We start from the raw sequence: 25,267 nt of genomic DNA, 5'->3' as shown, positions 1-25,267 counted from the left end.
TATATATATATATATATATATAGCACATAACAGAAAACACTTTAAAGTTTTTAATATAAATTAAAACAGGAGACACAAGATATAAATAGATTTAAACACTTAGAAACGTACATTATAAATGGAAATTTTCGGGAACTGAGTTCCCTTCCTCAACCGAGCAGTGAGTGGTACAGTTTGAAATCCAACGGTTACGACCACAGAGCACGGAGAGTGAATTGTAGCAGCAGAGTCCACAGATTACAGATTACGGGTAGGGAAGAATAAATAATTTATTATAAAATAATAATTATTTTTAAATGAAGCCCTGTGATTGTTGATCCGGAGGTTTAGGGCAGTGGTGGTTTCACCTACGTAGAAGGCAGGACAGAAGTTGCAGGAAACGAGGTAGATGCAATTACTGGATTGATGGATTTGGTGGGTGTAGTTGGTGATAGGACTGGTAAAGGAGATAGAAGAATCAGTGATAGGACAGGTTTTACAGTGGGGGCGTTTGCAAGGTAGGTGCCAGGTGGAGTTGGGATTTCATCAGAGGTGAGTGATTTGTTTTTACTGAAAATTTTTTTGAGGTTGGGAGGTTGGTTTTAAATGAGGGTGGGTGATTGCTGGAAAAGGTGTTTGGTAGAGGGATTGGAGGAGACGACATGGACAGGTTTGAGGTTTCCGATTCCAGGGAAGTAGGTGTTACAGAGCTTTGGAGTTTGTGGGATTTGGGAATTTTTTGTGCTTGGATTAGTGCCAGTTTTGGAGATTTGTTTCTGTAACAAACTTTTAGGATAGTTACATTTCAGGAGGGATTGGTGGAGTTTTTTGAGGTACTGGTCAAGATGGTGGGGATCACTGCAAAGTTTTTGGCCTTGGATTGAGAGGGAACGTGGGAGGGATCTTTTGATGTGGTAGGGATGGCAACTCTCAAAGTGTAGGAATTGTTGAGTGTGGGTGGATTTGGTGAAAGATTTGGTGGATAAGGTATTGGAGTATGAAAGGATTACATTGACATCTAGGAAGTTGATGGATGATTCAGAAATATTCCAGGTGAAGGAGACAGAGTAGTTGAAGTTGAGTTGATTGAGGAATAGGGAGAGGGTATCATGTCCATGAGGCCATATGAGGAATATGTTGTCAATGAAACGGAGCCATATCAGGGGGGATAGGGTTTGTTTTGAAAGGAAATCCTGTTCAAGGAGGCCCATGAATAGGTTTGCATAGGATGGTGCCATCCTGGTGCCCATGGATGTACCCTGGGTTTGAAGATAATATTCATTTTCAAACCTGAAGGCATTGCTTGTGAGCACCAGTTTGGCAAGGTTTACTTGGAAGGTGGTTGAAGGGGTGGAGGGTGTGGGTCGTGAGGAAAGGAAATGCTCAAGGGATTTTAAGCCTTCAGAATGGGGTATGGAGGTGTAGAGGGAGGCTACATCAATGGTAACAAGAAGGAGTTGTTGGTTAGTTGGAAGGGTTGTGTTTCTTAGGATATCTATGAAGTGGAAGGAGTCTCTGAAATGAGAGGGTAGGGAGGCAACAATGGGTTGAAGGTGGAAATCAACAAGGGCAGAGATTCGTTCAGTTGGGCTATTTATGCTTGAAACAATGGGACAACCAGGATTATCTTCTTTATGAATTTTTGGAAGAAGATAGAAGTGTGATGTGTTGGGAGAGTCTGGCGACTCACTTGCAATTACTGGATTGATGGATTTGGTGGGTGTAGTTTGTGATAGGACTGGTAAAGAAGATGGAAGAATCAGTGCTAGGACAGGTTTTACAGTGGGGGCGTTTGCAAGGTAGGTGCCAGGTGGAGTTGGGATTTCATCAGAGGTGAGTGATTTGTTTTTACTGAATAATTTTTTGAAGGTAGGGAGGCAACAATGGGTTGGAGGTGGAAATCAACAAGGGCAGAGATTCGTTCAGTTGGGCTATTTATGCTTGAAACAATGGGACGACCAGGATTGAGTTCTTTATGAATTTTTGGAAGAAGATAGAAGTGTGATGTGTTGGGAGAGTCTGGCGACTCACTACACTTCTATCTTCTTCCAAAAATTCATAAAGAACTCAATCCTGGTCGTCCCATTGTTTCAAGCATAAATAGCCCAACTGAACGAATCTCTGCCCTTGTTGATTTCCACCTCCAACCCATTGTTGCCTCCCTACCTTCAAAAAATTATTCAGTAAAAACAAATCACTCACCTCTGATGAAATCCCAACTCCACCTGGCACCTACCTTGCAAACGCCCCCACTGTAAAACCTGTCCTAACACTGATTCTTCCATCTTCTTTACCAGTCCTATCACAAACTACACCCACCAAATCCATCAATCCAGTAATTGCATCTCCAAAAATTGCATCTACCTCCTTTCCTGCAACATCTGTCCTGCCTTCTACGTAGGTGAAACCACCACTGCCCTAAACCTCCGGATCAACAATCACAGGGCTTCCTTTAAAAATAATACTTCCCTACCCATGGCTCTGAGCACAACAAGAACTTTGACCAATGCTTCAAAGTCAAAGTCCTTGCCACCCTCCCTCCCACAGCCCCCTCCATAGATGTCAAGACAAAAGAATTGGCTTTTATTTGGGTGCTAGGAGCTGCTTCCAGTCCTGGTCTCAACAGACAGCAATAGTACCATAGCTATCAACTCTACACCAACTGTTTAATTAAATTGAAATAAATTTTATCATATAATAAATTTCACAGCTATCAAATATAATATAAATGTTCAATATAATATATTATATTATATTTTCAATAAAAAATACATTTCATTCAAGTTCAACTCTACAATTCCTTTCTCCAATTTTAGTCTAATTCTTTTTGGATTTATAATTTTAAATCTCCTCTTTTCTATCAATTCATAAGCTACACCTTTCCTTACTCATAACCCACTCTGATCTTAAATCTCCCGTTTGTAACCGCCCCCTAAATAACCCCGTAATATCCCCTGACTCTGTACCCTTTTTCTCTCCATCATTCTGCACCACGTAATCTGTGGTCACTGCTGCTACAATTGACTCTCTGTGCCCTGTGGTCCTAACCGTTGGATTTCAAACTGTACCACTCACTGCTCGGTTGAGGAAGGGAACTCAGTTCTCGAAAATTCCTGTTTATAATGTAAGTTTTTAAGTGATCAACGGAAATTTTCGGGAACTGAGTTCCCTTCCTCAACCGAGCAGTGAGTGGTACAGTTTGAAACCAAACAAATATATATATATATAATATATATATATATATATATATATATATTTATATATATATATAATCGTGCCCTTAAACCTTGGATAACAGAAGGAATAGTTAAATCTATAATCGTTCGTTATAAAATGCATGATAAATTTAAAAAATACCCTTATAATGTAGATCTGATAAACAAATACAAAACTTATAGAAACACATTAAATAGTATAATAAGTAGAACAAGAGAAGTATACCACAAAACCAAAAATGAAGCGTGTGATAATAATAGTTCAAAACTTTGGAGATAAATAAATAAAGTCATCGGTGAAGATAAAAAGTATGGTTGCAAAATTGGAGTTGACGCCGCTAATTTAAATAATTTCTTCACAAATGTGGGATCAATGTAGGCCCAAAAGGCTAGAAATAATCTCAAAAGCTTCAATAACAATGATATCACACACCGAAGGAAAAAACACCTGTTTTAAACGTTTTTTTCCCAAAGACCACAAATTTTAATGAGGTTGAATCTACAATTAAGGAACTAAAAATGAATTCAAGCCCAGGAATTGGTAATATTAGTAATTCTATCCTTAAAAAATAGCCCACATAATTTTTAAACAACTTACTATTATTTTTAATAAATGTTTTGAGCAAGGCTACTTTCATAAGCATTTCAAAAAAGCTAAAATAAAACCGCTTTTCAAACAAGGTGATCCCTCAGACCCAAGTAACTATAGACCAATTAGTCTAATAAGTAATTTAGCAAAAATTTTTGAAATAATCATTAAAAAAAGACTTGTGATGTTCTTGAACAAGCATAATAAAATAATAAATAAAAATCAATATGGCTTTCAAATATGTAAAAATACCGAAGATGCTTTTATTAAATTTACTAATACCGTCTCCCAGAACCTTAATTCTAATCTAAAAAACCTTTGCTGTTCTATTAAATATAAAAAAAGCTTTTGATACCATCCCTCATGATTCTCTTTTTGATAAACTCGAAATATACAGTTTTAGGGGAGTCTTCCTTGACCTTATTAAGAGCTACTTGTCTGATAGAACCCAATCCCTATCTGTAAATAATGAAACTAACCACCGAACTCACCCCTTATGGCCTCCCTCAGGGCACTGTTTTATCGCCATTACTTTTCATTATTTATGTAAATGATCTATTAAATTTAAAACTTGAAAACTCAACTCTAATATCCTTTGCTGATGATTTTCTCAGGTAGAACGTGGGCTGAGGTTCATGAAATTGCAGAGCAAATCTGCTTGAGCATAAAAAAGTGGCTAGATAAAAATACTTTGAGCTTGAACATACAAAAAACCAACTATATTACCTTTTCTTTCAATAAATTAGGATAGCCAGACAGAGAATTAAACTTGAAACTCCATTCAAATTGCAACCTTGACCCCAACTCCTGCACTTGTCCTATCATTAGTAAAGTTAAAAATTGTAAATATCTAGGTATCTATATAGATGAAAACCTGAAATGGGATATCCATATTAAATTCATTTGCAGAATGATGAAATACCTCTCTCACAAAATTTTATGCAGCTAGAAAAATTCTGAATCCAACTCATCTTAAAATGCTTTATAGTACAGTCGATAATGCAATACGGAGTAACAGTATGGGGGGGGGGGGGAGGGTGTTATAATTCCAATTTGAAAGAACTGTTCTCAATGCAGAAGTTAATAATTAAATCTCTTTTAAATAATCCCAGATTTTTCCCCGACTGACCTCATATTTGATGAATTCAAGGTTTTGACAGTTAGACAGTTATATGTTGAAAATGTAATTAAATATTTAATAAAAAATAGAACCAATTTCCCATGCACCAACAATTCATTAAATAGATATTACAGCTTGAGACCTACTTCAAATAAATATTTGATATATAATACTAATATTGAAACAATTAGACTGCAACTTATTTATCGAAGTACTATAATAAAATTCTGGATCATCATCTCAACAATGCTAAAATTACAAAGAAAATTAAGCAGGAAATCATTAATTGGATAAAAAACAATTAATTTTTTAATCTTTAAATTATTGTAACCGTTATCTGTATTGTTATTTCACGTCCTATCTTCCCTTCCCTCAGCCCTGCCTATCTAACTACCTTCTTTCATTTCCCTTCACACACTCTTTCCTTCCTTTCAGTTAAACCTTACCTGCCTATTACATGGGAAACCATAGTTGGCAAGGTATTTCCTCCTCTTTCTTCCAGCACACATCATTTTAGCAATATTGTCTTTTAATGTGTTTATATCATTGTTACTGTTATTGTTTTGTTGTATATTGCCTTTTCTCATTGTATTCTCGTGTGTTGTGAATAAATTGAAATTGAAGTTGTTTTATAATAGCTACAGTACATACGTACAGTACCTGTTCGTTTTTACTATATAATTATATGATAATAGAAAGCTATTTTAAAAACAGCCATAACTTCCTTGTTTTCGGGTATTTTCGAAAATGGTACTTAAGCTTTTAAGAATTTGGGGTCGCTGAATCCAAATCCGAAATCAAAATCTCGCTATCTTCATTTTCAAGAAAGATAGATTTTGAGAAAAAGTGATGACTGGAGAGACGTAGGATCCTCATGTGAAAGCGGCGATTTGTCCGCTAGTATCTCGGTGAAGACCGGTTTTTGCTTGCTTCGAGGTGAAATGACGTGACAAAAGGCTGCCCCTGGCTCGGGATCCCCATGTGAAAGACACTATTGGACTCAATGTACTTCGACAAAAAAACGTGAACACTGTTCAGTGTTCAAGTTGCACGTCTCCTATCGTGTGAAAGAGGCCTAACGTGTCTGCAGGATACCAGACACCCTCCTGTAGTATTTAGCCTTGCCTGGAGATGCGGGGCTCTGTCCGGGTTGACTCCACTTTCCTAGCTGTTCGTGGGAACCACATGAAGAAACCAAACCCCATGGCAACTCAAAGACAAAAAGAAAGAAAACCCAAGAGACCAGAGATGGGTGAAACTCCAGGCACAAATGTGGATCAAGAGGCTGAGTCGAGGGTGACCAGGTGCCCTAGAGGCAATTTGGCAACCTCAGCGGAAGAACCTTCAAAGAAGGCCAGGAGTGGAACTCACGTAGGTCTCCAGGACCAATCAGTCTGAAGAGCATGCCAACATATAACACTGGATTGCAAGAAACCAGTGGCAAGAAGAAGAGCTCTGTTTGGCTTCAAGCAACCAGGTGATGAATGGGATGTTAGTACAGGGGAAAACTCCTGGATCTTGTAAAGGACACAGGTATTGGTTTGCCTAACTAACGTACTTGGGAACACAAAAAGCTACGGTTGACGTGTAGGGTTCTTTGAGCCTTTGGATCCTTGAATCTGTCCCTTCAAACATATCAAATCAACTTCAAATCAAATCAACTTTTAATTCAATGATATCGCTTAAATGACAAATTCCATTATACAAATGATATTACAGATCATTGAATACAATACTGTTTGCTTAAGAAAAATCTTGTCTGCAAACAGGACTGAAATACATTCAGAACTCAACTAGAAATGCTTATCTATAAACTCAAATGAAAATACTTTTATTAATGAAATTTAATTATCTTCATTCATCCCACGCACACACTAACACACACACACACCATGGAGAAATCATAATAATCATTAATAAAGTACTTAAAGAATTGAAACAAGTGACTGTCAAGGTGATTCATCTACAAATGATAAAAAGCTCATTAATCTCAACCGGAGAATGATCCATCAACCATAAGTGTAATTTAGATTTGTAAGATTTAAGATTTTTTGAATTTCTAAACTCGACGGGCAGACTATTGAAAAATTTAGGACCCAAGAAAATGAAGCTCTTTCGAAAGAGATTGCAATATGATCTGGGTGGAATTATTAACCCTCTAGTATTACCTCTTGTATTGTAAGCAACATTCGCACCTCGATTTCAACTTACCCTAAAGAACATGGAAAGAACTTTGAATTCATATAAATGACGCAGAGACAATATAGATGATTCTCTGAAAAGGGGTTAAGGGTGAGCACGTCTACTTTCACCACAGATAACCCAAATAAAATCCTTCTGTAATATGATAATTGGCATAAAATGAGATGAATATGTAGATGCCCAACAAGAAATACCATAACTCAACCTGGACTGTACAAATGCAAAATACATGTTCCGAATAATTCTATTTGGGAAAACATTTCTGATATAATAAAACTTTCTTAGGAGAAGGAAGCAAGATCTTTCCAGTTTCCTGATATGCAAATTCCAAGTTAGAAGCTCATCTACAGTCAAGCCCAAATACTTTATAGATATGGTTTTGGAGACTATACTACAGTTACAGTCCTCACTCTCTTGGAATAAACAATTTAAACTATGATATCTAAGAAGGTCAGGAAGATCAAATGAAGAACACAATGAGAAACAGATAAACTTTGTTTTGTCAGAGTTAATGCCAGCCTATTTACTCCAAACCACAAGCTTAAGTCATTCAGATCGCTCTGCATCATAGAATGTAACTGTTCTGCGTCCTTAGCAACATACGCCAAGGCTGTGTCATCAGCGAATGAATATCATATCATTCCTTCAACTTTAGACAACATATTCAATTTATTTATTCATTTGATAAAAAATTACAATTATGGAATGAAAAAATAAGCGACTAATATGAAGACAATAATAATTGATTGATTGATTGATTGAGTACTTTATTTATGTAGATTACAATATATACTGTCTTATACACTTATATACAATAGTTTACAATACAGCAAAATTATAGATGAATTTACATGATATAGACTAAGAAAATAATTATTGAACTGTATATGATATGAAAAAGCAATTTGTAATATAATAATATATTATATAGATAATAATTATATTGTTATGCATCTACATAAATTGGCGGAGGTTTGGACATATCAATGTCCATTCTTCGGAAAGAATATTAAAAATATCCTCCCCACTAACTCTCTACCAAAACGTTAATTTCATTATTTAAACTAAGGATTTATTTATTAATGGAAATATTGTGAAAGTTTTAATCAATATGAATATTTAAGAGAAAAAAACAGAAAATTGATAAACTAAAATAATTATATAGGTAGATAAGATCAATAATTGATTAATAAAATGAAGTAGGCTGAAAGTAGATCAGGGTAATCAACTTTCAGTAATATACAGCAGTATGCAGTGGATAATTGAAATAACATGAGTTTATATAAATATATATATATATATATATATATATATATATATATATATATATATATATATACAATTCGTTCTATAACAGGTTCAAAGGTTTGTATTTGTGGGATGGGTGGGGGATGGTTGTCGTTCTAGGGCCGGACAGTTTCAGTCATTTGTTCCAAAATATGTTTTTTTTAAAGTCAGGATGAAGCTCGCTCGGCTCTCGATGGACCTGATAGAAACAGGAAGTGCATTCCATGCACGACAGGCACTGACTAAGAAGGATTTTGTAAAAATAGTAGTTCGATGATTGGGTATCCTTAAAGTACTTTCTCCGGTTCTAGTATGTGAAGCATCTATCCTCCTACCTTCAGAGACAAATTTGAAATCATCTTTAAAATAGTTCGGATTACCGTATTTCAAGATATCTCTAACAAGCTTGATTATTCGAAAAAGCCTTTGATTGGGAAGCTTTAATGTTGAACTAGCAATGTGGGCTGGGGTGATATGATCATGGCGTTGGAGAGAGTAGACGAAACGTAGACAATAATTTTGGCAACGCTGTAGTTTATCATTCAAAGTGACTTGCATATCGTTAAGAACAGAATTACAATACATTAAATGTGGGAAGATGAGAGATTGAACCAATAATAATTTAATGTTTCTAGGGAGAATATTGTGCATTTTCTTCAATGCATGCATGGCTGAGAATACCTTTCTACAAGTTTTGTTCACTTGTTCTGACCAGTCAAGAGTATTATTCATAATAATGCCTAAATTTTTAACTGAGCTACAGTAAGGAATGTCATTACCATCTACACTAATTTTGTGAATCGATTCAAGGTCAATATTGTTTATAAGACGAGAATATCCAATTATAATGGGCTGTGTTTTGATGGGATTAAGCTTAAGGCCATTTTTCTTTGTCCATTCCACTATCGAATTGATATCCTGATTCATTATTCCAACTGTTTCGTTAATTTTTGTTATGGGACAGCTTAAATATATTTGAAGGTCGTCTGCATAAGTATGGAAACTAGAGAATTTGATAATGGAAGAAAGGTCATTAGCATACAAAGTGAAGAGGAGAGGGCCTAAAATTGAACCTTGTGGTACTCCATGCATAACGTTTTTCCAAGTAGACTTTTTGTCTCCAACAGATACACATTGTTTCCTACCTAATAGATAGGATTTAAACCAAACTAACGAGTTGTGACTGAAACCAAGAATAGCCAACTTATTCAGAAGGACTGTATGATCAACAGTATCAAATGCTTTAAAAAAATCAAATAGGGTGAGGATGGTGCATTTTCTTTGGTCCATAGCTAACCTTATATCATCAGTGACACGAAGCAGAGCTGTTTCAGTTGAATGGAATTTTCTAAAGCCTGATTGAAAGTTATGAAGCTTACTATTGTTGTCTAGTAATTTTACAACTTGAGCATGAATGAGTCTTTCTAGCACTTTGGACAATGCAGGTAAAATACTGATTGGTCTAAAATCCTCAACTTTATTGGGTGATGGAACTTTATTTAGAGGGCGAACCAGAGCAAACTTCCAGTTTTCAGGGAAAATGCCTTCTTCAATTGACTTGTTGAAAATGTATGTAATGGTTGGTAAAACAGCAAATAACATTTTCTTGATAAATTTAATAGGAATTTTGTCAACACCCATAGCATTACTATGAATACGTTGAATTGCTCTGAAAGTGTCTTCTTCTGAGATTGGATGGAAATGAAATTGATCAGTAATTGGTAAATCTAAGTTTGTAACCTGCTCTTCAAGATCATCGATATGATTAGCAATCACAACTTCGTCGCGTTGGTTAGAGTGTGAAACGAAATGGTCATTTATATTGTTCAATGGTAAGTCAATTTGTGGATTCGATTTCTGTTTGCCAAGCCCGAATTCTTTTATTCCCTGCCAAAGTGATTTAGAGTCTTGTCTGTTGTTTGTCATAAACGAATTCAAGTACCTAATCTTTGAGTTCCTTAATTCCTGTTTAACTCTATTTCTAAGGCTCCTATACTCTATCAAACTGTCCAAGTCAAATGTCTTTTTAAATTTTCTATGTGCTTTGTCTCTATGTCCCATCATCTTAAGTATGTCTTCAGTCATCCACGGTACTCGTCGTTTTCTATTAATCCTCCTTGTCACATAAGGTGCATGTTTGTCATACAAAGTCAAAGTCCAATTCTCGAAAGTCTTGACCATGTCATCAACTGAGGGTAATGCTTCAATTTGATGCCATGGAGTCTGAGCCACATCAGTCAGGAAGTCGGCTTCATCAAAGTTTTTGAAGTCTCTATAAGTGATAATTTTCTGTTCTGGCTTGGGTATCTTATGGGAAAGTACACAGTAGATCAAATCATGTCTAGAAATAGCTGGGACTGAGATTTGGCCTGCTTGAACAACCTCATTGGGATCTCTAACAATGATAAGGTCAATGAGTGTGTCTGATTCATTAGTATGATGAGTTGGATCGAGAGGTGAAATAGTCATGTTTTGGCATTGGAAAATTGTATTCAGTTGAAAGTAGTCAAAGTTCCGATTTGTCATGTTCAAGTCGGTGTTCATATCCCCCATAACTAGTATACGGTTATAACAAGGCATAAGAGAAAGCAAGGCACTTTCGAAATCTGTGAAATGACCTATTTTTGGTGGGCGATAACAGATACCAACGAGTAATTTATCAGTACTAGATAAGGATAATTCAAGTAGCATAAACTCTGGTCTGGAACAATACTCTTGTTTAGATGTGATTAAAACTTTTGTTTTGATACCATCTTTCACATAAATTGCTACACCCCCACAAGCTTTATTTAATCTATCATTCCGGAAAAGATTATATCCAGGCAAAGCAACAAAATTTGATGGAATACTAGGCTTCAAAAATGATTCGGAAATTCCGATTATATTGAAGTCCTGAAAACGGAAGATTGCTCTGAGTTCATCAATGTGACAGCTGAGGGATTGTACGTTAAGGTGAGCAGCCTTGAAAAGTTTTTTGAAAGAGTGGAGCTTATTTGCTAGAAACATACCTGCGTCATTATTACTATTATTGAAATAATCATACCTACTTGAGGGCGAGCGAGCTGACGTGTCAGTGAGAGGCATCATGGAAGCAGCAGACCAATCGTGAACCGACCTCAGAACGACACATGTCGGGGAAAATGGGGATGAAACTGATAAAACTTAACCTAAATGAAAAAGTCTCTTGATTCGAGTGCATTCAGTATGCCTTGGCAGTTCGGCTCCCTTCACTATTTATAGCACTAGTTCAAAAAATTCAGTAAACACAATAAGATGTAGATGTGTGGAGTTCCGGTGATGAATAATCCTGATGGTGAATAAGATGAAGATTGAGGAAGAACTTGTAGTGGGAGATCTATTCCAAGTGGAGATAGAGCGAGTAGGTATCCGGTAGTGGAAGAATCGGGTCCAAGTGGAGGTAGAGCGAGATTCAGATTCAGATTCAGATTCAGATTCCTTTATTCATGTCAAAGTCCAGCAGATAATCCAATGTGGTGGGCAGTTTGCAGTGGTAGATGCTGATGGGAGCGAGCAGGTGGGGGAGCGAGAGAGAGCCAGGGCGGCGGCAAGAGAGAGCGCGTGCGAGAAGTCACAGGAACCAGGTCTGAAAACAGGAAGAAAACTCCAGCAGAAACACAGCAGAAAAAAGTACAGAAAGTATATGAAAATCATTAAGAGGATAGACAATTAAAAGAGAGTGTACAGAGAGATGGAAAATAAGAACGAGAAATATGAATCAGTAGATTGATTTCAAATTGCAGTTGACAGTTGTTAGAGAGAAGAATGTGAAGAGAGGACTAAGCTGTGTGAGAATACACATAGATTATGTAAGATTATTGTCTAAAAAGGTGGATGAAGAGAGAGAGATATTAGAAGAAAGTAGTAAATATCCGGTGCATAAAATGAGGTAGATATAAGAAAATGAAATTGGAGGGATGAGAAAACCGAAGGAGAGAGAGAGGGAGTGAGTAAGAGAGAGCGAAGGGATTGATACAGATAGCATAGAGTACAGTGTTAATGATCTGGTATAGAAATGAAGTAAGTATGTCTATATTATTAAAAATATACAGTATAACTAGTTATGAGCATGAATTGAGCTAATTTGGAGGTAGGTCAAAATGAGAAGAGGTAGGAAGAGAAGAAATAATAGAAGTTACAGACAGGTAATACTGCATATAAGAAAACAGAATAACAAATATATAAATAGAATACGCGAATAGAAGGTTGGAATGTGACTATGGTGAAAATCACAATAGAAGTGCCAATCATAAGTTTACCGTCATTATTACGATGACTGTTATTTCTGTTATTGTTGTCAATTCCACGAAAAGTCAACTTGAATCCTGCTGTAAGTTTACTATACACACTAGTAATATACATGTGGAGACTGGATTCAGGCTTTGTTGATAAACAGAAATGGATTTAATAGATTATGGATTGACAATGAACTGAGATGAGGAAGAAGCGTTATAAACTCAGCAATTCGAAATAGGTTATAAATGTATTATTAAAGTGAACTTAGGTTTCTGAGCAATTTTCATAATTTTATCAGCAGTGGAAAAGGTTCTATTTTTGTACTATGCTATCGTTAGATAAAAAGTGACACATTGGATTAGCTGGAAACATCATTCGGTTATGTCTTATGTCTAATGGAAAACTAGTTTCCTGATTGAGTATTGGATGATTCAATCAGTAAAAACGTTTCAGTATACTAGATGAATAATTGCTATAACTAAATTGATATAGCTTTATTCCAGTTATATTTTTTCCATGAAAACAGTATTATATATGCTCAAAAAAGCAAAAATTAATTTTAAGATTCGTAAACATAGAATCCAGTTATATTTTTCCCATGAAAACAGTATTATATATGTTCAAATGGCAAAAATTAATTTGGTAAAAATGGTATCTGTAGGGCAATTGTCCAACAAAAAATAAAAGATTGAAAAAATGAAAAGAGAGAAGAGTGATGATTACATGAAGAGGCACAATTGAAATAATGTGAGCTCACCTTTAGTAGGAAGATATGACGTGCCAACACCGTGAAGTGTTTACTGGAGGTCGGCAAGACGCTCGGCGGTGTAGATGCGTCGTCCAGGTCCCTCTCCGACGGCGTACTTGATGCGGCCATCGACTGTCCACGTGTTTCTTATCCCGTACTTGTTTGCTGCTGCGTTCAAGAGTGCCAGTCGGTGTTTCGTCAAGTCCTCCCACACGGTGATGCCAGTGTTCTTGAGCATCCGCTTGGCTGCGAACACCCTCTGCCTCGTCCGGTAGCCGTCGAACCTCACGATGATGGGACGATGACGCTCCTTGCCGGCTGCTCTGCCCGTGTCCTGACCTGGCTGCTGGATTGGTCCCACTCGATGCGAACGATGAATGTCGTCGATCTTCAACTCCACGTTCAGCTTCTCCTTGCAGACTCGCTGAACAATCTGGTCGGTGGACTCCCCCTTGGTCTCCGGAATTCCAAAGAATCGCAGGCAGGTACGGCGACCATATTGTTCAAGATCGTCGACTTTTAATTCTGTCTCCTTCTCAATTGCTGCCATCCTCTGCCGAAGTTCATTATTCTCACCCTGCAATCGATCCAATTCGGATTGGAAGAAGGAGAAAGCCTCTGCGACAGCTTGGTTTACTTCCTTGTTTATCCTCTGTAGAATTTCGTCGGCCAGTTGAGTTGTGTCTTGACAGGGAGGGGTCGTTGACACATGTACCGTTGCACGCCTACCTGCCTTTTGTGTGGGAGTTTCCTGCTTCTTACCGTTGCTCTTCACCATGTTGCAATAGATAAACCAAACTGTGGTCAAACTAATTGGAGGTTATGTAATACTATTTATTGTAATTACTGTGTAATTACAATGAAAATCAGACTTTTAAAAATATTTTATTAAACTATGTGAAAAACTTAATCAACTAATGTCAAGCTCGAATCGATTTTAACAAAATAACCCTACAAAATAACGCTTTTCAACGGAGCCGAACTGCACACGTGTTCACTCACTGACCATCAGAGGCGAATAATTGCGGAGACTTGAAGAAATCCACGTTTTATTATGATTCAGATGTGTCAGTAAATCCACGTTTTATTATGATTCAGATGTGTCAGTAAATCCACGTTTTATTATGATTCAGATGTGTCAGTATTTTTTTTTTTTGTCTGTGTGTGGATGTTGTTGAATTCTTTACTATCATGTTTGAATTATTTTCATCTCATGTGTGCAATAAATTAATGTGCAATTTGCTAATTCTATTGTATGGAGGAGACTGATAGTGAAACTTATTTACTACATAGAAGTATTGATGAGGTAAATGGCTCTCAAACTTCTGGGTCTTCGAACCTTACTGCTCTGCATCAAAATATACAGGATTTAAATAGTAATTTTGATTATTTTTTAGACGCTTGTAAACTGTTGGTGAAATAAACCTGCTGTTAAATTGTTGTCAGATGTGTGGCTGAATACAAGCGAAGAGGCTTCACACTTTTATACAGAGTGATTCTTAATTATGGTAAAATAATTTAATACGTAAATAATTCGTAATTTAATAGGTAAAAATAAGAAAAAAAGTTCTCATAAACATATATATCCATAAACGCTTCATTAGCGAGCGCTATACAGAGTGAAAGATTTCGCCCGGAATTCAGTTCCTCTGGAGAAATACACTGATGCTGAATTGTTTGGGGACTAGTTTTTGAATAACTTATGGTGGATTCATATAGAAAAATACCTGAAAAATTGAATAAAACTAGTCTGGAAGCTGTAGTGTGAGTAGTTTTTGAGAAAATAGTTGGATTATGCAAAAAATCTAAGTAGAAAAACACAGACTTCTACGTTTGATGCCCAATAACTTTCTTTAATGACCAGTAAACAAATAATTTTTCGCAATAAAAATTGAAGAGAATTAAATTTTGAAAATAATTATGTAAGCTGTGTAAACTAAATTTGAATAAAAGTTGAATAAAATTTATTCTTATGTAGTACCTACATTACACCACAAAAATTTGCTGTTTTATGAGGAGAGAACTAATAACTCATAGGTTGTAGCTGATTGCAAATAAAACATGGATTTAAATAACAGCTGTTCCAATTTGTTTCAAATAAGAAAATATTTAAGAGAAATTATCAGCTGAAAATTATTTTCAGAAATATTTTAGCTCACTGTTGAACAAAACAAAAAACTGTAAGTTAGGCCTACTGTAACCGCGCTGTGTATTTTGCTTAATCTATTTACCAGTTATTCGTAACCATTTCACTTTGCTTTTGTGTTTTAAGTGTTAACTTTTTAAAAAATGGCAGGTAATTTCAGACATTATTAATACTCCGAAATAGCTGACATGCATTTAATGTATGGGATGGGACACTGTAATACTGTAGTACTGAAGCAAGACGTTTGTATCAAGACAACTTTCCTAATCGAGTATGTCCAAGTTCAAGATTTTTGGCCACTATTCATCAACGTCTGTCTGAAACAGGTTCTTTGATGTCCAAAGAGCACATTTATGCAGGCAGACCCCGATCTACTAGGACTGTTGAGTTAGAAGAACAAGTTCTTAATGAAATTGATGAACATCCAGAGAAGAGCACTAGAGAATTGTCAGTGCAGTTTAATGTCAATCAATCTATTATTTGGAGAATACTAAAAGAGCAACAATTACATCCATACCACCTCCAGAAAGTTCATACTCTATTGCCACGAGACTGTATTCCCCGTGCTGGTATTTGCCGATGGTTTTTAGAAAAACTTATTAACCCAAACTTTCTAACAACCGTTTTATTTACCGACGAGGCACACTTTACAAGAACAGCTATCGTTAACGTCCACAACCAACATATTTGGGCAGATGAGAATCCTCATGCCATCAATCCTAATCGTCCACAATATCAGTTTTCAGTTAACATTTGGGCAGGAATCATAGGAGATCATCTACTTCTTTTCGAGCTTCCTCCCAGGCTTAATGGCTTAATCTACTTAAACTTTTTGAGAGAGGAGCTATTTATCTTACTTGAAGATGTACCTCTTCAGTTGCGCCAAAACATTTGGTTTATGCATGATGGAGCTCCAGCACACTCCAGTGTTGCTGTTCGTGAACACCTGAATCACAGCTTTCCAAATCAATGGATAGGCCGAGGTGGGCCAGTACCATGGCCAGCTAGGTCACCACACTTAAATCCTTTGGATTTTTATCTTTGGGGACACTTGAAAACCATAGTATACATTACTTCGATTGATACCATTGAAGAACTCCGATTAAGGATTTTGAACGGAATAGAAATGATAAAGAAGACTCCTAAAATATTTTAACGGGTCCGACAATCGATGAGAAGACGTCTGAACATATGCATTAAGAACAACGGAGGTCACTTTGAACATCGTCTTTAGTCTTTTGGTATAAGTTTAATGTCATTTGGATATGTTACTTTCATATAAAAATAAAACTTTACATGAAAAACCGAATATTTTATTTGCAATCAGCTACAACCTATGAGTTATTAGTTCTCTCCTCATAAAACAGCAAATTTTTGTGGTGTAATGTACTACATAAGAATAAGTTTTATTCAACTTTTATTCAAATTTAGTTTACACAGCTTACATAATTATTTTCAAAATTTAATTCTCTTCAATTTTTGTTGCGAAAAATTATTTGTTTACTGGTCATTAAAGAAAGTTATTGGGCATCAAACGTAGAAGTCTGTGTTTTTCTACTTAGATTTTTTGCATAATCCAACTTTTTTCTCAAAAACTACTCACACTACAGCTTCCAGACTAGTTTTATTCAATTTTTCAGATATTTTTCCATATGAATCCACCATAAGTTTTTCAAAAACTAGTCCCCAAATAATTCAGCATCAGTGTATTTCTCCAGAGGAACTGAATTCCGGGCGAAATCTTTCACTCTGTATAGCGCTCGCTAATGAAGCGTTTAGGGATATATGTTTATAAGAACTTCTTTTCTTATTTTTACCTCTACTATCACGTATTAAATTATTTTACCATAATTAAGAATCATCCTGTATATATGGGTACAATCAGCATTCAAATAGTTCTGTTTTCCCCATAACCACTGGTTTGATTGTAAATTATACTAAAGAGATGACTGATTTTTCTTGCTCGATTAGGGATAGTTTCATGTAGGGAGCATTATATTGTATTATATGCTTATTGTTATAATATCAACCCTGTCAACTCTGAGGCAAGCCAACTACTACAGAATGAAGTTCTTACCAGGAGGCTTTTTGAACTAGTTTAAAAATCAATTTAGTGATAGTGTATGCAGGCTATAATTTTTACTGCTCTCATAATCTCAGAACTAGTTGGGTCATCAATGGATGAACTGAAGTTTTATAGTTTTTCATAGATTTATGATGAAATGAAAATTAATAATAATTGGTCTCTGAGACTAGTTTTTATGACAATCAACATTAAAAAATGTGGAACTCAATGAGCATATGCATATTCTGTACATGTCTTCAACTTATGTGTTATATTTATATTTTCTTATTTATTTATATTTATCTAATTTTTGAAAACTAGGAAGCGTACTGCTGACAGGCTACCTTGATTCACAGAAATGCTTCCCTTCATTTTCTATAGTTGTTTCTATTTTGTATTTCCAAAAATTAAGAAGCCCACTTTGAGGGAAAGAATTCTTTCAGCCCTTGTGAATTGTTTTCTTTGTCTTGCATTTTACTAATATATTTTCATCCATTTCAGTGTGACACAAAAGGATTCCCAGAAATATCTGTTGACATGCTGAAGTCTGTTAAATTGAAGTCGGTCAGGAGCCGCCGAACTCTAAACCTATCTGATGCTAAGGGATTTAGCACACCTGTCAATTTGAAAGGTGCTCTGTCGCCTCCAAAATCTCCATTGTCTGCGTAAGTTCTTGATAGCTTTTGTAATATTTGTAGAACACATAGTGATGTTATGGAACCTCTCCATATCAAACACATTAATGCTTGGTTTCACCAAACTCGGTCAAGACATTTCAAACACGGTCAAACCAGGTACGCTTTGTACCTGCTGTTGTACTTATTAATACAGTTGTTTTATTAATTATTATTACAAAATTGTAACGAGTAAAATTTCTGTAAAGAAACCATGGTTCTTCAAGTTGAGTTCTCAATATAGAGGAATTGACTGTTTTATCAATTTTCTTACCAGTCAGTATTCAAATTATAGAACGTACAGGTAATATCCCAGCTAGCTATTCTAAAATAAAAATGTCATAATTATATATATATATATATATATATATATATATATATATATATATATATATATATATATATATATAATTAATTTGAGGACTGGACCACGGCTAACATTAAATAACATCGATATAAATAAACTATATAAATAACTGTTTATTATATAAATAAAAATATAAATCTCAGTACCCTTTTAAATTATTTTCACTGACATTAAAGCCATTTTCAAGTGATTTTTTAATATAATTAAAACTATAAATCTTAGTACCCTTTTAAATTATTTTTTCACCACATGCTTCGTATATTAAAGCCATTTTCAAGTGATTTCATATTTATATTAAAAGTAGCCCTAAAGGAAAAAGACTTGCTTACTATATTATGTTAATGAGCCCTTAAAGTCAGTAAAAATCAAGAGTCAATAGAATCGATAATTCTGATAGCTTCGATATAGAAAATATTACAATCTAATAATTATATTATTGAACTAGTATTAACTTCATAGATAGATTGATTCTCACCAAAATTAAAAACTAAATATCAAGTTCAAAAGAATCAATGCTTCACAAAATGAAATTAACAAGAGTTTTGTTACCATTAATTCTCCATGTATGTAGTTTATAAATCAAGATCGAAAATTGGTGTTATTAGGTGGATAAACTTTTATTCATCAAAATGTGGGAAAAAGACAGTTTTGGGCTATGTCTGTTGTCTTCTCCCGATCATATTATACTGTAATAATGATTTGTGATTGTCAATAAATATTAAACTGGTCCAATTGTAACAATAGATTCCTATACAGTTATGATGGTGCTCTCCTTATTTCTCGTGATCAATGACATTAACATGTGATTGTTAAATACAGTGCCCCTTTATCAATAACTCGATTCCAAATAATTTTTTCCTATTTCTGGGATCAAAGACTGAACACCAACCATATACATACTAAATTACCCACGAACGAATCAAGATTATGAAGAAGCATAAAAAATCACAGGACTCATGACATCCAACGATTACTAAATTCTGTGTGAGGTGTTTTCTGTGACTGAATCTACATCAGCTGATATTCTGATTTTTCAAATCTAGTAGTAGAAGGAAGGAGCATTACTTACAAAAAATTGTACCCATGTTCCTCACGTTATTAAAAAAACAGCTAATGATATTCTGCTCCAGTGACAGAAAACATTTTACACACAGTTCGAAGTGAATTGCAAAGTTGCTAGATGTAGTCTTTGCAGACAATTTTATTATGCAATTCCCAGTTCTGAAAAAAATATTCTCGTGAGTAATTTTTAATTTATCATGATATTTGTTTTTGTGCCGTTCTTCCTTCTAATGAATACATATTTTTGAATATCGACACTACGCATAAATGAATAGGCTAAGATAAAGAATATAAAAATGTTTTATCATACAATTTTTTAACATATATTGTTATTTTTTCCTAGGTTGTCAGTTTCCCCCAAGAAACTAAACAAAAGCATGAAGGCAAGAAATTTATCAAGAGACCGTCTTCTTGAGCTGCGATCTCCAAATAGATGAAAATAAAGTCTCTGGAATCTGAAATAACAATTGGTTAAAAATAACCTTGCTCAATTTGACTCTTTCCACGACTTGCTTTTTCAAGGCTGTGAAATTGTATATACGATTTTTCATTTGTAATACTATTGCAATATATATAGTACTAATAAAACATGATTATGGAAACGCTTTGAACTCTTGATCGTGTTACATTAAGGTCGGCTTACGTGTTCATTTGTGTTGAACTGAAATTTATTGGAGGTATGTTGTAGCCTACTATTTCATAGCCATCTTTAGTAGGATACTCCTGCTTTAAGATAATGTTAAGGATTTCTCCTCTAGTAGCTCTGTGAACAGTAGACCTCACAGTTACCTATCTCAAACAAATCATATACAGTGTGTGTCACGTTGACCAGGCCGAAGTTTAAGAATCTATACAAAATGATATTGTGCTTTCCTCTCATCTTGGATTACTACCAAGTACTGTAAGAAGAGAGAGTATTCAATGATACCTCACGGTTCTCCAAGTAAAAATTGTGCAGAAATCTTCATTCTGAATAAAAAACAAGTCAGATCTATCTGAATAGGAACAAATTACAAAAATTCCAAGTCATTTATCAGCAGTCATTGCTCAATTATTTATTTTTATAGCTGTCCAAATCTATAAAATTACTCCAATAGTTGAATGTGGGAATTACACATAAGTTACTCTTTTGGCGTCCGCTTTTTGACATCTATTACTGCAATATACTCGTACGGCCAAAGTCATCACACCACCATCAAATTACCAACTATGATGATGATGATTTAATTACCGTACATAAATAAATAGAAATGTTTTTTTACACATTTGGAGAATGATTTTTTTTAAAGGATGAAGAGCATTACACGTTACACAAATAAATAAATGTTTTATTCAATAGAACTTACAAGTAAAGCATAAAACAACAACTATAGATAGAGATTATCTATAGAATTATAATTCATAATGTTGGCAATAACTCCAAATTCATAGAATAGAATTTTACAATTTCTTGTAAGGAAGAATGAAGTGCTCAAATTAGATTGATTTGGAATAAGTAATATATTAGCTGGAATATTTATATATTATTTGGAATATATTTTGTGAATTTATTCCCATCTCCATCATAGTAAAACTTGGACAAAATAAATCTGGCCTAGTTTTATGAAATAATGTCAAGTACTGGTACCAATTCTGTACATTAGACTGTGAACCTTTTTTGTTAATCATACTTGAGTTTCATGAGGTGCAAAATTACATTTCTGAATTAGATTAGGAGGTGAGGTGGAGCTCATCCTTCCACAACACTTACAAAATTTGCATCAATATTATTTCAACATAATGATTAACATTATAAACTATTCTATAATCAAGGAAACAATCGTCGTATGCACGTACGGGATAGGAAATTCACGAATGACGAATCATCACGTCTGAACTACTGAACTGATTAACTTGAAAATTTGCATATTGATTCTTAATATATGGAGGATGTTCATAGGCCTATTTTAAATTCTTCAAGATTACAGTAGGTCAAGTTTTCAATTAGACCCGGATTAGACGCGGATCACGGATTGCCCTCTAGTGTTAATATTATTAGTCGCCTCGCAGACACTCACATTAGAAAGACAATTGAAAGTTCATAAATTATTTATTCCTGAGAATGTTTCCCACATAAGCCCTTGACTTGTGCACAGGTTATAGGGATTATGATGATCGATGAATAAACCTACAGTTTTAGGTGGGTTCCAAACCACCAGGAAACGATTTTTAAACTAATATGTTAACGAGTGGGGTTGGCTTCTTAAGTGATGACTTGTCCAACAGGAATAGAATGCGCATGCCTTTTAATTTATCTGAGTGATAAGCTTCCAAACCGATTTCAGAGCCAACCACATTTACTTGAAATTTATGTTATAAATTCCAAGCCATATATTTTCAAGTACACAATATATCTTTTCCTATTTGAACTATATAAATTGATTTTCCATGTCATAATTTGAATTTCACAAGTCTGTGAAAGACTAGTTAATTGGGACTTGATAGACTCTATATGAATGATTATTTGACTCTTGAAATCAAATTTAGCTGAGTAAACTAAGACTTTCGTTTCCTAGCAACCATTCATATCAGAACGATCTAGTACTTGGATGTTACGCAAATGATGTCTACATTTGATCTTGAGAATCGTTCCTTATGCCTGATTTTCACGATTCTAGTTTCCAGTAGACGTTCTAGTTTCCGTACCCTAGACATGATAATTGAAACTTGTAATTTGAACCGTGCGGATACGTACTTGAACAGGTTATTGGCAACCTGTCTTTAAATTTTGTCGTGTGGATAAATCAGTGGCAGGATAACGGCTTCTGGTAGCATCCAGTTACTAGAACATCTACTGGAGTCGTAAACCCCAGGCATTAATACGTTCATGAGAGTTCCAATAAATTAGTTTCTTGGCGAGTGTTACGTATGCAGGTACACAAAGAAATACTGCTCTTTAGGACACATTTTAGTGAAGAATGTCAACTGCACTTGCACTCTTCGACTGTCATATCCTTAAGTGTTGCTTTCACAAGTTGACTACCAATCCTATAGATTATCTGTAAATTTCCATACCGATGTGGAGTACAGCAAGATGGTAGAACTGTCTTGTTCTGACTGTCGTTCTGAAAAACATAAATTTTCTATTGTTAGAAAAAACAATGAGTTTATTAAGTTTTTTTACTTGATAGATAGCTTTTTGAAGTAGGCCTAAGGAGGAGTATCTCTGAATGAATGACCCGATTCAAAATGGGAATGATTTTTTTAATTATCTGAAAGATTTATGATTTGATTTTCCATGTCGTGTACCTGCAAATTTCTATAAAAGCTTTCAATCTTAGTCCAGGTAACGAATGCTCAAATAAATGTATAGAGGGAAAAGTTTGGAACACAATTTCCAACTTCACAGCTCTTTTAAGGCTGTGCTAAGGCTAAAAATAAACTTTCTACTCGTGATATTTTTCAAAGTTTTTCGATTTGTATATCATCAAGCTATCAAAATGAAAAAGTTTTCTCGGGAGAACATTTTTTTTCCTACAGTTACCTTGAAAAGTGGCCATTCCTGCACTGATTACAGAACGCAAAGAATCACTTTTCCGCTCTAGTGCGGGAAAAATTTTTTCTGCACTCCAAATTTGCAACATGGCAACACAAAATAGTTGGTGGGTTATATGGAGGATTAGTGCACGAAAACAAAAATTAAGTTGGTAACAATGACTGTGGTTAGATTTAGACAAGAATCATTTCAATGGCTACCCTACATTTATGATAAAATCCCAATCTAGAAATCCAAAACAAGAATAATGTTCATCTCAATCATAATTAAATAATCATCATTTACGAATTCTCATCATTTAATAATAAATAATAGTTCTTTTCTATTGATAATTATTATTTCAACTGCAAGAAATGAGAAAAGTAGTAAATATCCATTATTATAAAATTCTAATTTTGAGGTTGAATGATTACCGTTCAATATTCATATAAATAAAAATAATAAAAAACATAACAATACTACAATAAATATTTTCTGTTGTCTATGTTATTTTTATAAATATTTTTCAGTTTAATTTGAGCATTTTTCTCGGTAATTTGAGCAAAAGTCTAAATTTCTGAATCCTGTTTCATTAGCTGGATGAAACAAACTTTGATACGATTCTTCCCGCTAGGTCGCGCGCATGTCGGTTCAGCCATGTTGCAGCCATCCCAATGAGCTGTTGGCGTGTATTTTGAATGCGAATTTTTTGTTCTATCTGTATTTTTTCTGATTCTTGAATGAATAAAAATGAGAACTTTGGCTGAGAATTTTCAACTTCAATTGGATTATTAATTTTTAAATGAATGAAGGTTGTTATTAATAACAGCATCACACACACAAACATTTGATGGATTTCAGCCATCATTTCACCCATAATCATTTAATCAACCACTTCTCATATTCAATGGTAACTGTAGGAAAAATTTAATGTGAAATACATGCGCAAAGTTCCTCTGCTGCACTCAAGAAACCATTCCGCCCTCACCTACGGCTCGGGCGTAAACGTTTACTCGGCTCGGCCCGGGCGTTCTTTCGGTGCAGCAAACTGTCATTTTGCGCACTAGTTGCACAAATAACTATTTCCTATCATTACTTTTTGAGATATGAGCGCCTGAAGTTTGAATTTTGGGGTAGAACATTTCAAATTCGGTAAGATATAAATCCATGAGATTTAGAGGATGGATTCTTCATGGTATTGTTGATCTAGTAAAACAAAAATTTTCTGAAAATATCAATTTTTGAAAAAGTTATTCAATTAACCAAAAATAACTATACTAAAAGTTATTTTTGGTTATTTTTTATAAATTGAATAACTATCTTAAAAATTGATTTTTTCAGAAAAGTTTTGTTTTACTAGATCAACAATACCATGAAGAATCATCTATCCTCTAAATCTCATGTATTCATTTCTTACCGAATTTGAAATGTTCTGTCCCAAAAATTTAAACTTTGGGCGCTCATATCTCAAAAAGTAATGATCAGGAAAAAATGCTTTCCTGAGAAAACTTTTTCATTTTGATAGCTTGATGATATACAAATCGAAAAATTTTGTAATATGTCACGAGTAGAAAGTTCATTTTTAGCCTTTGCGCACAGCCTTAAGGATAGTAAGAGGATTAACATATCAAAAGTCCTCACCCCTACCCCCTGTGCTAAAGGGGTGGGGGTGGTTTGAAAGTACTATTTTTTCATTTTTCGCATATATCTGGGAAACTATGCATCTTTTGAACATTTGTATTCTCTGCAAAAATGAAGCTTACAAAATTACCAACAAGTTTTGTCCTCTACATTTTTACAAAAATGTGTTCTATTGACATAATCAAATACATAAAAATGCATAAAATACATATTTTTTCCAAGATATAAGCATGTAAGTAATAAGTGGAAAATGCAACTTTCAAACCACCCTCATCCCTTCAGCACATGATGCAGAGGTTGAGATTTTTGATATGCTCACCTCCAAACTAGTCTTAACAAAGCTACAAAGTCGAAAATTGTGTTCCAAATTTCATTGTCAACTGATTTATTATTGCTGAAAAAAA

At 34.7% G+C, this 25,267-nt stretch overlaps 2 protein-coding genes across 4 annotated transcripts in view; one reads left to right on the top strand and one right to left on the bottom strand.

Annotated features, from left to right (window-relative positions):
- Positions 1-20,310, top strand: part of LOC111050927 — a 41,674-nt gene extending 21,364 nt beyond the window's left edge. The window contains exons 5-6 of the mRNA XM_039441506.1: positions 18,107-18,270; positions 20,052-20,310. Coding sequence (XP_039297440.1) covers positions 18,107-18,270; positions 20,052-20,145 — 258 coding nt within the window. The 3' untranslated portion in view covers positions 20,146-20,310. The remainder of the gene's footprint in view (positions 1-18,106; positions 18,271-20,051) is intronic.
- A 1,282-nt stretch (positions 20,311-21,592) lies between these two features.
- Positions 21,593-25,267, bottom strand: part of LOC111050928 (inhibin beta B chain) — a 43,468-nt gene continuing 39,793 nt past the window's right edge. For all 3 annotated transcript variants that reach the window (XM_039441507.1, XM_022337313.2, XM_022337312.2), the window contains one exon: positions 21,593-22,812. In XM_039441507.1, coding sequence (XP_039297441.1) covers positions 22,669-22,812 — 144 coding nt within the window. In that variant the 3' untranslated portion in view covers positions 21,593-22,668. The remainder of the gene's footprint in view (positions 22,813-25,267) is intronic.

Source organism: Nilaparvata lugens, chromosome X (assembly GCF_014356525.2).
Source record: "Nilaparvata lugens isolate BPH chromosome X, ASM1435652v1, whole genome shotgun sequence".
Lineage (NCBI taxonomy): Eukaryota > Metazoa > Arthropoda > Insecta > Hemiptera > Delphacidae > Nilaparvata > Nilaparvata lugens.
Note: the sequence above shows the minus strand (reverse complement) of the source record. Positions and strands in the feature narration are given on the sequence as shown.